General features: G+C 47.3%; 1 protein-coding gene across 1 annotated transcript; it reads left to right on the top strand.

Moving 5' to 3' along the window:
* Positions 1-4,712: 4,712 nt before the first annotated feature.
* On the top strand, positions 4,713-11,648 carry LOC147262610 (NACHT, LRR and PYD domains-containing protein 3-like). Its single transcript, XM_086201624.1, has 6 exons — positions 4,713-4,980; positions 6,075-7,953; positions 8,049-8,222; positions 8,646-8,807; positions 8,875-8,948; positions 9,623-11,648. Exons 1-6 carry the CDS (start codon positions 4,713-4,715, stop codon positions 10,201-10,203), a joined length of 3,138 nt encoding a protein of 1,045 aa, XP_086057750.1. The 3' UTR covers positions 10,204-11,648.
* The last annotated feature ends 3,500 nt before the right edge of the window (positions 11,649-15,148 follow it).

The following is a 15,148-nucleotide window of genomic DNA, read 5'->3' as shown; positions in this document are numbered from 1 at the left end:
TGCGTTTGTGTGACACTGATTCAATTCCTGAACTAAAACTCAGAACCTCCAGCAACGCTGAGCCTCGTTTTCTTTGCGAGTATGAAGTCTTTCAGCTTAAGTCATCATCCGCCATCTTAACTCAGTAAGAATGATGGACGTGGATGTTGAGTCGCTCTGACGTTCGCAGGTTTCTGTGTTTGCTGCTGATGAGCAGACGACGCTCGGCTGCGTGCCTCTGCAGGCAGGCAACGTTTGCTGACTGGACGACTCGGATTCTGATCAAACTGGTTTTGTTGTTCTGTTGGATTTCTCGCTGCTGACAGAGAAGCTCAAACACAGTCACACACGTCTGTGGCGGCAGCAGCCGGTTTGACCACAGCGCTGCGGAGACGTGCGTGCTTGGCCACGGGGCCGAAGACCTGCTCTCAGAAACTCAAGTACCACAAACTCTTGAGGCCGCATACCCAGCTGCAGGTACAACATCTGCTCGACACTAGACCCCTGGGTCCGCGATGCAGTACTTGGAGTATTTACAAGTATTATTAGACTGAAGCTTCATCCATCCTGGAAGACACATCACTCCTCTCTCTCTTCCCACTCGTGCCTGTAGCTTGAAGGGCGGGGCCATCAGTGACATCAATAAAACATCAAAACCCTTGAATCCTAATGTGATGTCATCACTACAAGCCCCGCTGTTAATCTTGTGTGATGCCCAGTGTTAAAGGGGGCGGGGCCACTGTCATCTCAGTCTTTCATTCTGACTGCCAATCAGAATCCTGCCTTTGATCTCATTACCCAACTGCTCTGATGTTTTGGCCCTCAGATCTTGACTTCAGCACTGTTCTCCTACAGACATCAGAGAGTTGGTTCCTGATCCAGAGGTTCCTGCTCCCATAGAACCAACAAGAACTCACGGACTTTATCTGTTAGTAGTGCAGCTACACACACACACACACACACACACACACACACACACACACGTTCCAGCTCTTCACATTAATGTTGCAGGAAGGCAGTGTCTGTTTAAGCAGATTTACTCGGTCTTTGTCCGGTGACGCGGGAGCTGCTCGCTGTTTGTCTCAGACACACTGAGCTTCTAACACACTTCAGCCTGACTGACGTCGGCACAAACGTCTCTTCTTCTACTTCTTCTCTTTTCTCCACCTCGTGAGCTCAACTCCACGAGTAAATCCCAGTTTGTTTGGAACGGGATGTGGGGAAGGTGTTGATGTTTGTCCAGCTTTGCCTGATGCTCGCGGTGGTAAACAACCATGTCGTCCTGGGTAAACACGGCAAAGACGGTTTTGCGTTCTAACCTGGGCATCTCCTGAGGGCCTGGCACGCATCAGGTGTGTGTGCAGCCTTCTGGAGGCTGATTGCTGGATGAAAACACACCATCGCATGAGCAACAGTTTGATGACTCAGCACATTCAACTGTCATCAGCTTCAAACGCTCATCATGTCTGGTGCTCATGCTGCTCAGGCCTCAGCCGGGTTGGTACCTGGTGTAATGCAGGTTTCTGCCTCTGGGGGGCGCTAGCATGACTTCATGTTTTCCCATCTCGTCTCTCGGCTCATGTACAACCTCACAGCGAACGTTTAAACATTAGGAATATGATGTCATTGTGACAGAGAAGAGTTGGTGGGGGGGCGGCGAGGGCGGTTGTGACGGTCAGAATAATAAAAGCGTGAAGCTGTGATTTATTTCTCTGTAATTCTACATTCCACTCGTGTGTCTGGTTCATGTTTTGGACTTTCAATCAGCAGCAGCGCCTCGTTTAAGTGATGCGACCGGGCACATCTGGGAGACGCTGCAATTAATGAGGCAGAACCAAATCAGATCCAGGATTCTTCTAATTGTTGATAAAAACATAGCATTTGTTGTATTTGTCCTGCTGCTACTTTCAACATTGAATTGAAGTTTCGTTTTGTTAATTGTAGTCAATCAGATTAAGTCTCTGCAGATTAATTGAGTCTTTGGGGGTTAGACTACATATCCAGTGAGAAGTTGGAGGTGCGGCAGGTTCTTCAATTATTTATGGATGAAAAATATTTTAATCTCCCCGTCACATCCAGTCAGTTGCTTCATTAGCAGACAGACTTAGTAAAACGTTACGTTACAGATAAATAAAAGCACTGTCAAACATTTAGAACTTCTGTGGGTTTTAGAAAGGTGAGGGGTGTGTGTGTGTGTGTGTGTGTGTGTGTGTGCGTGCGTGCGCGTGCACGTTGATGTTGCGTCTCTGTGGTAGCGGGCGGACTTTGACTCCACGTTTTATGGACTGAGTAAGGTATTTAACACCAGGACGTCCCGTTCAACGTGAGCGGAGTCCGACGGACCAAAGTCAGGTAGGAGACGCGTTTGCTCCTTGCTCTTCTTCCACAGCCACACACACACACACACACACACACACACACACACACACACTACTGGCTGTCTCAGACCATACGCTCTTCAATAAAGCAACAGCGTCTTCTGTACTGTGCTAACCGTTTGCGTGGTTCCTGTGTGGGTTTGTCCGAGTGCTGTTGTGTCATTGGAACCCTAACGTGTTGACAGATGTGATGGACAGGAAACGGGACAAATGTGACTAAAAAAAACGACTTTGCCCGCCTGGGAGGGAGAGTGTTTTATATCTCGGTCCTCACATCTGTCACATCTGGAATTACTGGTCATCACCATTACCTGTTCATCAAGTGTCTCTGTTGCTACGGGCGTTGCTACGGAGCCTGGGTGCGTTAGCGAAGGCCTGGACTTGACGGCAGTAAAGTTACTGTCATTCTAGTCCCATCAAGGACTGTTTATTGCTTTACTATGAAGAGTTCAGACAAGTAATAAACTCCTGCTGATAAAGGAACCGGACCTTGGCACTTGATACAAACCTCACATTTAAAACTGGTTGAATTTACAGAACAAAGACGTAATCTAGATTATTTACTGATAACCTGTTCAAATGTAATCTGGGCTTAGTTTTTAGGTCCGATTCTGTTCTCGGTTTCATGTAATCCCTGACTTGGTGCTGGGCTGTAATAAAACCCGACACGCTGGAAGAAAACACGCAGATCCACTTTTTATTCCAGAAACTTCGTAGAATGGAGGCCCTCGGTTTGGCATCAACAGAACGAATCCCCGCTTGATGTCTAAAACAGAAATCCGTCACTCAACGACGTTACGAGGGCCGAGCCGCTGAACTCTGGCGCCGCTTCCTCCTGTCCAACCTTTTCTTCTTACATCTCTTCCCCCTCCAGGCTGAACTGCGGTTAACAAACGAATGTGTGAGTCACCCAGGTGGGGGCACCTGAATCCACCTGAGACCCCCTGAGCCCACCTGAGACCCCCTGAATCCACCTGAGACCCCCTGAACCCACCTGAGCTCATCTTCATTTCAAGGTGTGTGACGGTTTTTAGGGGGAAATCTGACCTTCAAATATCTAATCTTCCTAATCAGAAGTATATCTTCCTTTTGTTCATAAACAACCCATTCAATCTGAATTTCTCCTGATTTCTCTCAAATCTATTCAAGACATTTTCAAGTGAAAGTGAAAGAAATGAACCTGAATCAGTTGCCCCTTGAGAAAATGGTGATTGTTAGATGCAACTTGAAGAAACAAGTCAACTTACAACGAAGTTCCATTCATGCCGAAATATTCTTCATATTTTTGAGAGTTTCTTGTTCTAGTTACCATACTGTTAATCATCATAGTTTGAGACGGGTAGAATCAAAGTCTACCCTTCTGCTCGAGTGGAACAGAGAACCAGAGAAGAACGTTCTCCTGCAGCAGCAGGGTAGTCAGCTGTAATCAGTTCAAGCGAGCTGGTACCTTTAACCTCCAGCACACTCCTCGCTTTATGGCACTGCAGGGAAATCACACGGTATTCTGCATTGCGTCAGCTAAGATTGTTTATCAGCCTGCAAGAAAGTTTCCCGAAACTGGATGTAGGTGTTGTGTCCCTGGGTGAACCAGCCGAATCGTCTCCTCCAGGCTAGAAAATGAACTCCTGTCAATGTAGGAACACTAAAAACGTAGTTAGTTCCCTCAATTATCTGACAGAAATGACTAAAACACAAGCAACGTTTACAGACTTTTTCTTCATTCCGATTGAAGAGTTCGGGTCTACTGTTTCCATGTGACGTGATCTGTTCCGATCTGGTGTTTACAGGCCACTTCATTGAATCGGAACCGCCGTTTTACGGCCGTGTGTCACGTGCAGAGCGATGTAAACATCACGTGACCGAACTTCGGTCGATGCCGGCTTCGTTGAGTTTTTCGTGGACTTTTTTGAACAGTTCAAAATTTCTTGTTTTCCTGCCGTCTAAGTGTGCGATAATGTTCAGGTCTTTGAGAGTTTGTGTTAAAAATAAACTCTCCGCCGCAGACGTCCAGTTCTGCGAGCACTGCTGCTTGGAAGCCACCATTTTTATCAAGTGACGAAACGTCACTGCGCATTTACGTCAAGACAGAGCATGAAGAACGCAGCCTGACAGCATTCCATTTCACCGTTGACATGATAAGACTTTACATCTGGTCGGTTTGGGAAAAGGAATATTCTACCCCTGTGAAACCGCACGAAATTCCATTCTGTTTAGGCCTCTTTATTTGGATTGAGGTGTTTATATGGAACATTTTTATTCGGTTTGGGCTTCTAATCCGATTCTAATTGGAATATTAGGCTCCATGTAAACCTAGCTTCTGCTGAAGTGTTGTTCTGATTGTATCAGGGAGCAGAGATGGAAGAGCTGATGCATGACACGCTGTTAGATCTGGGAACCAAAGAGCTGGGGGACTTCAAATGGTACCTGAGAATTTCTGGGCCCCACAACAACCACTCACCAATCCACAAATCCAAGCTGGAGGGAGCGGACAGTCACACCACCGTCAATGAGATAATCAAGAAGCACAGCCAACGGGCTCTGGAGGTGACCCAGAACACCTTACGTAAGATTGGCGAGAACGACCTGGCGAATCGTTTGGCCGAGAGAGCCGCGGAACTAAAAGGTGAGCATGGAGAGAAACGGATTCTGAAGAACAAAGAGCCCCAACCGGCTCCAACTACGCTATCGGGCCTCCTGATTCCTCCTGTTGCCAGGAAAAGACTTGCTGATGGTCTGGAGGCTTTTCCAGCCAAAAATGTTACTGCTGATGTGTGAAAACCTGCCCCCTAGTGGCTGGAGGAGGCACAACAGAGCCAAGTCTGGTGTTAGTTGGACTGAGAGTTGCAGAGATGGGCATCACTTCCTGTTTGAGCTGCAACTTTAGTCTTTAATGACTTTATTTTTTCGCATTGTCAACACAAAAATGTTTCCTTCACATCTGGCAGCCTCGGCCTTCTACTACTTTCATACTGATCTGCTGCTACAATGTGACACTTCCTGTTGGCTCATTTTTTCTTCATAATTCTCATCAATTTTAGAGAATAACGTTTATTTCGAAATGATCGTCCATGCCAAGACTCATGCTAACGTTACTTGGAGCACTGAAGGAGCCCCATAACCTCAGAGCTGCACTACTCAACCCCTGTGAGGCGCGGATGTTTGTTACTTGACCAACGGTGGTGGATAAATCAGTGCATCCATGACAACTGATGCAAAAACACTTGATGTTGGATTCATCCAAGTTACAAGCCTCACGTTTGGCGAACGCTTGCCTGTCAGGGCACATTTAAGATGAAAAATGCTGTTGATGTTTGAGGGACAAATTAAATTAAAACAACGGAAAAAAAAAACCCCACTGCCAATCTACACATCACATGAGGGGCAGAGTTTTACTGTGTGTTTGTGTGTGTGTGTGTGTGTGTGTTGCATATGTTTTCTTGCTAACTTGAAGTAACACCTCTCTCTCTGGCTCTTTTTTTGTGTGTGTCCCACTCCAAATCTCTGGCTTGGACAGAGCACGAGAAAATAAAGAACAGTCCCCGCAAGAGAGCAGGTAAGATGAGTGGGAACATGGGAGGAGGCAGGAGCAGAAACACACCAACACACACACACACACACATCTGTTGGCTAATTCTCCGACATGGAGCAATGCTGGTTCTCGATGGCCCATCAGCCATATCAGGCCTCTGTAACCTTTGGCCCTGTTGTTCTACACAGTTGGGAAGGTTCCAGCGGCCAAGCCTCCGGTCCCGATCCTACAATACCAGCGGGAACTCCAGTCTTACCTGGAGAGCATAAACCTTCGCGCTCCAGAGGGAACCACGGAGAGGATGAACCAGAACAACCTGGTTGACATCTATACGGAGCTCTTCATCATCGCCTGGTGTGACACGTTCATCAGCACCCAGCACGAGATCATACAGATCGAGATGCCAATGGGGAAGTTTGCCAGGGATGGGAAATCTATTCCTCCACACAAGATATTCACCAGTCATTCCGAACAACAAATTTCCATACAAAAGGTGCTGACGACCGGAGTTGCAGGAATCGGGAAAACCTTCCTCGTGCAGAAGTTTGTGTTGGACTGGGCCCAGAAGAACAACAATCAGGATGTGCATCTCTTGTTCCATTTTACCTTCCGTGAACTGAATTTAGCAAAGAGAAAAAAGTTTTCTTTGGCAAAGCTGATCCTCACATTTGCCTGGGAAACGCAGTCCATCACGGAGGAGAACCTCAATGACATCTTTGTCAAACTACAGACATCAGGGAAGCGGAATTATTACGAGAGTGAGTACAAACTTCTGTTTGTGTTGGACGGACTGGATGAAAGTCGCCTCCAGCTGAACTTCGAACAGGATGAAAAGTTGTCAAGTGACTTTGACTTGACGCAGCCGCACACAATCAGTGTGCTGCTGACACGACTGATCAAGCGGAAACTGCTTCCCTGCGCTCGAGTCTGGATAACCTCGCGGCCTGCAGCGGGCATTCTGATCCCTCACAAATTCATTGACAGCATGATAGAGGTGAGAGGCTTCAACGATGCACAGAAGGTGGAATACTTCCAGAGGAGATTCCCCGACGAGGAGCGATGCAGCACAGTCTGCGCCCACATCAGGGGGTCACGGAGCCTTTTCATTATGTGCCACATTCCAGTCTTCTGCTGGATCACTGCCACTGTTTTGGAGGATTTTTTGAATTCTGGAATGACAGAAGAGCTTCCCACAACCCTGACTGAGATGTACACAAACTTCCTGCTGTACCAAATCAACTTGACACAGGACAGAGGCCAGAAAGCCAGCATTCAGAACATCCGTTCGTTAGCAAAACTAGCTTTTCACCAGCTGGAGAAAAGCAATCCGCTCTTTTATGAGAAAGACCTGAAAGAGAGTGGCATTAATGTCCAAAAAGCCTCCGATTACTCTGGAGTGTTCACAGAGGTGTTTAAGGAAGTGCAGCGGTACAAGAGGAACGGCGTGAAGGGCAAGACCTTCTCCTTTGTCCACATGAGCCTTCAGGAGTACCTGGCAGCCCTTCATGTGATAATGTCACTCATCAATAACAACAAGAACGTACTGGCAGAGCCTGGGCTGACGCTGGACAGAATGTGGATGCTTTGTAAGAAGATACCCTTAACTGCAGTCCAGGAGATCGCAATTAACAAAGCCTTGCAGAGTCCAAATGGGCACCTGGACTTGTTCCTACGCTTCCTCTTGGGCTTGTCCATGCAGACCAACCAGAAGCACCTCAAGAACCTACTGAGGTTGACAAACACTTGCCACGAAGATGCAAGCAACCACGACACCATCCAGCTAATCAAGCAAAAGATGGAGGACGATGTGTCTCGAGAGAGGAACATCAACCTGTTCTACTGTCTGAACGAGCTGAAAGACGATTCTCTACTGGGGCAGATCCAAAGGTACCTGAGGTCTGGAAGTCTCTCCACAGACAAACTTCCTCGTGCTCTTTGGGCAGCTCTAGTCTTCATCTTGATTTCTTCGGAGGAAACACTGGAGGAGTTTGATCTGAGGAAATACTCTGCTTCAGAGGAGGGTCTCTTGAACCTGCTGCCAGTGGTCAAAGCCACCAGCAAATCGCTGTAAGAACACAGAAAAACACATTAATGAGCTGTACAAATACCATAAATGTACTCATTTTGTATTGTGTGTGTGTGTGTGTGTGACTGTTTACCAGGCTGAAAGACTGTAATCTCTCAGTGAGAAGCTGTGAGGAGGTGAGCTCAGTTCTCAGCTCTCAGTCCTCAAACCTGAGAGAGCTGGATCTGAGCGGCAATGATCTGCAGGACGCAGGAGTGAAGCTTCTCGCCACCGGGCTGAAGAGTCCTCACTGTAACCTGGAGACTCTCAGGTCAGGATCCTGCTTCTGTTCTTCTCCTCTACAACACAACTGTGCCGTGCGCCCAGAGAATCAGGATACTTGAACCTGATTGTCTGATCGTCAACTGATTGTGGAATCATATTGCAACACTGAAGCGGTGCAGACTGGACCTACCTGACTACACAAGCGTTTTACTGTCGCAGTGTCATGATGTTGGGGGGCTACACAGCTAAAGCTTAGCTAGCCAAGTCACACGTGGTCCTCCGCTGTGGTAACTTCACCTCTGACGGCAGTTTAATTTCTCGAACGAGGTGTAAATACTGTGGTAGACTCACTTTAGGCGTATGACGTAGAGCAGTGATGGTACGGTCAGGGGCCTCCTGTAGTCGAGTGGAGATTAGCTAAACTACACATTACAGCCGACCATTAAATCAACTCTTGGTGTGGTTACAGGCTGTCAGGTTGTATGATCACGGCGGAAGGCGCTGCTGCTCTGGCCGCAGCTCTGAAGTCCCAGTCCCACTTACGAGAGCTGGACCTGAGCTACAACCACCCGGGTGACGCCACACTGGCGCTGCAGGCTGCAGGACAGAAGAATCCACACTGGAAGCTCATGTAGGAACAAACAGTTCTTCCCAATTCATGGGACTTGCGTTGAACAGTGGCCTGAGTGAATGAGAAGGTGTAACTGTGATTTGTCTTCCTTCAGCGTCGACCACTGTGGTGAACAAAGGGTGAGACCAGGTCTGAAGAAATGTAAGTTGCAGCATTTCTCATTCAGTTGTTGAATATCACGTTTCTTACAGCAGGGGATCCCAACACTGAGGGCGCTTGTCTGAAAACCACCTCTGTATTTCCGTCTGTGTCCTCTAAGCCCAATGCACCAGTGTCGCTCCGCCGTTCCTCTGGTGATTCGTTGATTCGGCCGTTACGAACAATATTCCATTCCCGTTTACTGGTGAAACCCTAGTTAAAGTTTTTATACTGTGGCACTGAGAGTAACCCAGCATGTTCTTGATATTTACATCATTTATGGTCCAAAGATTTTCCTTGTTTATCTGTGGTCACAAGATATAACTTGTTCCCTCAATATAATTATACTGAGGCCGCATGGCAGAATTTTTTTCTTTCAATGTAATTAATTTGAGGCCACTGGACGCCATTTCTTGCCAGAGTTTCATTGATTCTTCCTCCCATTAACCTGTGGCCAACAAGAAAGATTAAAAGGGAACAAATGTGGTCTCATTGTTTGTGTTTGCTCTCCATGGCCACTCCAGAAACGCTGGCATGACCTGACACTCATTGTGGCGCCTCCCACTTTGTCTGTCGACCAGCTGACATTAACCAGCCAGAACTGAAACACCACCTCGTTGGCGAGGAGCGAGGGATGATCACCGCTCTGAGGGTTTGTGTCTCCTTCTCTCCCTCAGACGTCTGCGAACTCACACTGGACCGAAACACAGCACACAGAAACCTCAAACTCTCCACCGACCTCATGAAGGTGAAAGCCACCAGCGTGGAGCAGCCGTATCGCCATGACAGCGGGAGATTCGACCACTGGGTGCAGGTGCTGTGCCGCGAAGGTCTGACTGGTCGCTGCTACTGGGAGGTCCAGTGGGAGGGCAAAGTTTACATCGCGGTGACCTACAAAAACATCAGGTTCAAAGGAGGGGCCAGCGATGTCTGTCTGGGGAGGAATGACCTGTCCTGGCTGCTGCTCTGTGAGGACGACGGTAATTACTCCGTCCGCTATAACGACAGAAACACACCCCTTCGCCCACGCTCGCATTCTGCGTTGAGAAGAGTGGCGGTGTTTCTGGACTGGCCTGCTGGCCGTCTGACCTTCTATGACATCAGCACCGACATGATGATGCACCTCCACACCTTTGAATCCAAGTTCACCCGACCCCTTTACCCCGCCTTCGGATTCGGCTATGGAAATGGGGTCGATGGCTTCGGCTCATTCGTATCTCTGCGTGAGAGCGAAGACCCCGTCAGCACTCGCTTCTGACTCTGCTGCTGCCTCACACAACTTGAAAAGTCTGAACTGACAATGGTTCTTAAATACATGTTTCACATGGACCGTTGCTCACTAAAGACTGGGACAGAGCCCCGCCCCTCTCAGAGAGGGTGAGCCCTGAAAGTGGAGGTGAAGGGGGGGCCGGAGAAACCAGATTATTCACCCGTGTAAACCTTTAACCGTGTTTATAAAAGCTTTAGTAAGTGTGTGAAAGCACATTTACTTTGCTGCTGAATCTCCAGATTCACTCACACACACACACACACACACACACACACACACACACAGGTTTACCCTGCGCCAGTAATCCAAACGACAGACTGTGGTTTTGTATCGTTATTAGTAGTGTGTTTGTGAGTGTCTGATTGTGTTAAAGTGTGTGTTTGTGCTTAAGGGTAAATAGTGTCTGATTTGTACTGTGCCTCTGCAGCCTTCAGTTCTGTTTTCTCTCAATGTCACTGTGTGTGTGTGTGTGTGTGTGTGTGTGTGTGTGTGTGTGTGTGTGTTCAGGGTTTCATGTCAGGTTATAATCCTGTCAGGCTCAGAAACCTGAAGTGACATGAACAAGCACAAGGAGTGAATGACAGACTCTCTCTAGGGTAACCATAGTAACAGACCCGTCTCTGTTACCACAGCAGCAGGTCGGCTGTGCCTATGTGCCCTTGAGCTAAACAGTCAGAAGGAGACGAGAGGAGTTTTGAGGAAGACAAGAAGAGTTTTTCATTTTCAGAAAAAGAGAAGAAAACGGAGCTGGCAGAAACCTCAAACTGAAGCCTCCCAAACTGACAGAATGTCAAAGTAAAGACTTTAAAACTGACAGAAAAATCAAAACCAACAGACATGTTGAAACTAAAAAACCTTTACACAGACAGACGTGTCAAACTCAAGCCTCCATAACTGACAAAATATGAAACTAAAGACTTTAAGGCTGGCGGAGAAATATCCCTCAGTCAGGAATATCAGACTCAAGACCCCGAAATTCACAGAACCACCAAACTGAAAGCCAAGACCAAACGATCAAACTAAAAACCCTCAGACGGACGTTACATGAAAGACTTCAGAAATGAAACAAATACTTACAGGAAGTAAATAAAGAGCAAAACCATAAACAGTCAAACTATCAATCGCTCCTGCTAGCAGCCCACCAAGCTAGCGTGCCTTCCCACAGGTTACTGAGCAGATGAAGAAGACACGGATCATTGAGTTTGTGACCGCACGTCGAGCTGAACATACCTGGCTCTTCCTGCATTCTGGAGCGCTGCAGGAGCCCAGACACTTCTGGACATGTCTCCTCCTCGTTTTTACAGCAACGTCCCGCTTCATCAAGCCTACATGAGAAAATGCCGCCCATCACTGGAGCTCAGGGGCCGCAGCCCAGTCACCTGCGTCCTAGGAGCAGTTTTATCTCTGTATAAGGGGGCTACAACTTATTAGAATATGAGCAGTAAAAATGTCTTTATGTAACAAATAAGTTCAGTATCGTTTGTAATAAAAGATTTGCAAATTGGAACCCCCTTTTCCCTCGATGCTGCACTGCAATACGTGTGTGTGTGTGTGTGACGGATATTACCATATCAATAGCTCTCTCCTGATAGCTTCCACCCACTTCTGTCTCTTTCTGTTGTGGCTGATTATCAGAGGAGCGCCGTTACACACACACACACACACACACACACACACACACACACACACGGATGAGAATCAGAGCAGGTAAATGTTGAAGAGAATCTCATCTGTCAGGAGAGAACAAAATAAAAGCTGTTCTCTGAGCAGAGAGACGAAGGTGGAGGTTGATGTGACGCAGACCGACAGCTCAGGAATTGCAGACGAAAGTCAACCGCTACATTTACACGCTCGCTAATTTCCTTTATTATTTTTGAAAATGGCAAGATTCTGATTTTAAAAGGCACTTTTACCAGGCGTGGCTTCTCCTGCTGCTGGTAGTATCCAGGTTTCCGCAGGTCCCTTTGTGCGAGTACGCAGCACATTTGGAACATCCATCTGGGTTTTGCGTCACCCGAACAGCCAGAGATGTGAAGATGCTAGCTAAGTGAAGCACACTGACTGCTAACCAGACGAGCGGAGCACCACTAGGCACCCTTCATTTTTCTTACATGAATGCACATTCGGAGAAATTTTGATGCAAAATCTCAGCGGTATCCCATAGTAACACCTAAACCAGCTAGGAGGGAAACAATGATAGCCAACGATAGTTCCCCCCCGACGAGCCTAGCTAGTTGGAGTTAGCAGCTGCTGGTAGACAGGATTATTAGCCTAATATTATTTCCTGAAACTCATTTGTTGAAATTGAGTCATTTTAAATGAAGTTGCAACAATTACAGTTAGATGAGCGTGTAACCTACTGAGCAAGCAAGCATGAACTCAGTTGAGTACACGTGAACTGGATCCATTTCACACGTCACCCGCATTCACACAGCTCTCCTAAAACTGCTCAGAAATCCTCATTCAGTACATTTACTTAAGTACTTTACTGCAGTGCACAGTTGAGCTACTTGGCTCTTTTCCTTTGCAACACTTTCAACCCAACAATTCCAAACGTCAAGGTAGACTGGATGGGCTGACAAATCTCGAGCTTGTGTCTGAGACTGCAGCAGGAACCATTCGTCCTTCAGGGGGAACCCTTCAAGCTGGGATCAAAGGTATTTGGACCCCAGAAACAGGAAGAGGCCTGTTTTGTAGTTCCCTCCAAAGACCAACTGGTGGTGGACTGAGCCATTTTTCAAGCAGCTCTTCTCTCTTACTCTAAATGATCATTGCGTTCTTTATTCTCTACTCAACCACAGAACAGGGCAGGAAACATTTTGGCATTTGTCATTTTTGATGACGACGTTTCCCGTGGGACCAGTTGAAGTCAGGAGAGGAGCTGGAGGAGGTCGTCGTCATAGAGACAAATATACACCTTAGCTCATGTCAGTAAAGCAATGCTGACACTGTCTCCTTTAGCTGCTGTGACACCGGTGTGTGTTTAAGCCTGGGAAATATTACTTGGGTGAAAAAATACTACCAGGAAATGTACTGCAAAGTGCCCGACATGAAACAATGCTATACTTGAGTACTGTAAATAATCAAACTGTCTTGTTGAGACTTGTTGAGGAACCTAAGAGCAGGGCTGTCCTGCCTGGGTTGCTTGATGAAGCTCATCTTTGCATCGATTCTACTTCTGGACTGATCGTGAACGAGCCCAAACATTAACAAAGAAACTTTGAGTAGAACACAAACTGTTCCTAGTTTTCTGTCAGCAGCCAGCACTCCAGTATGTGTACTCAGTACCACATACAGCACCTGTACTGCAGTAAACAGCTGTTGGTGCTGTAGCTGACGGTCTCTTGTTGTCATTCAGGTGCTGTTGCTATGACATCACCACGCCGCTCACACTAGAGACATTGTAATTTGACTCTACAACACCAATCTAGTGAGTTTATGGGCTGTTTTAACCCTTGAAGGTCCAGGACAGCGCACCGGCGACCGGCTGGTCTGACGGCGGCGGGTGACTGGAGCTACGTCATCGTGACGGGACAAATTAAAACAACAGCTGTCATTTGTTTGACTGGAGGGAACGTCCAGTGTGTCGTGACCCCGACTCAGGAACGCTGTGAGTTTAAAATGAGTGTCATGACGTTTTAAAAGGTCAACAACCAAAGAAAACTTTAGGAAGTAAATTCAAGTATTTAAGAGGCTGTGTTTGACGTTTAAACGTCCATGAAGTTTGTCTCCAGCAGGTCTTTTCTGATCAAGATACCAAAATCTGTTCCTAAACTTGAGGCCACCTCCAAAATGTAAGCTGACTGAGCGCTGATTATCAGGTGGTACCAGCATAGTAAAAGTGACATTTCTGACAGTGAAACAGCTCTTCTTTTAGAGAACATCTTCATCAAAAGTTGGCTTTGTTGGCGTCGGCGGTTATTAATAGCGTCGGCGTGTGTGGAGACGAGTGTCAGCTTTGATGCTCTGACAGGAAGCGTTTAGAGGACGGCGTCTCTTCATCCCCAACACGACGTTTTAATTTTAATACAGCAGCAGAACTTCAGGGTTAAGACCAACCCAAGCGAGGGGCTCGTCACGTAAACCTGTCATCACTCCACTGCTACGACGTCATCGCCAGGATCCCTGGAAAAGACCCCACCCTCTAAACGTCAAACTTATTCTGACAGAACAGCCACGACTGTCGGTCCTCGGTGGCCTCGAGGCCCGAATGGAACGGATCCCTGTGATTCTGCCGGTACAAATGAATCGACTTTCCTGCTTCAGCGCTCAGTTTCGACCATCTGTGAGGTAAAAAGGTGCTGAATCGCCGTCATTCATAGTCAACAATCACATCATTTCCTGTTGCTATGCCACATTGTTCCTGAAGGAGTGATAGCGAGTCAATTATCAAACGTTTCACTTTTAATGAATGAAAAAAAAGACTGATGGAATAACATGCTCAGATTTACAAGAATCATAGATGAGTTTTTAATGGTGACACTGAAACTGCAGAGAGGGCATTTGAGGGAGGAGCCAGCAGACGGATCATTGCTGATGTGACACATGCGGCGATGCATTCAGCGGCGATGCATTCAGCGGCGAGGCGGTGCTCCTGTCTCTCCTGTAGATTGTTTGTCCTCCACCTGTAAACAAGTGAGGAGAATCGGCTCCTGCAGGGTTTTCGTCATCCATCAGCTGAGTCCACAACTTTGCAGCAGGCAGCGACCAATCAGGCAGCCGCAGGAGGACTCCACCCACTGTCACCGTTTCCACTAACGAGGAGCCGTGTGGTCAGACGAGTGGGAGGGAGACAGACGAGCTTCCTCATTAAGACATTGTAACACAAACCACTCCTGGGTGGCAGCTTAGCTTCAGCAGCTCGGTGAGGTCAGGTGATCGGTGCAGCAGGAGGTCATTCGTTAGTCATTTTCATTGCCGCCATTTTGACTGT

Source organism: Aulostomus chinensis, chromosome 4, assembly GCF_037954235.1.
Source record: "Aulostomus chinensis isolate RoL2024-O1b breed Wild chromosome 4, RoL_Achi_v1.0, whole genome shotgun sequence".
Classification (NCBI taxonomy): domain Eukaryota; kingdom Metazoa; phylum Chordata; class Actinopteri; order Syngnathiformes; family Aulostomidae; genus Aulostomus; species Aulostomus chinensis.
The sequence above is the reverse complement of the archived record's forward strand: the minus strand, read 5'-3'. Positions and strand labels throughout refer to the sequence as shown.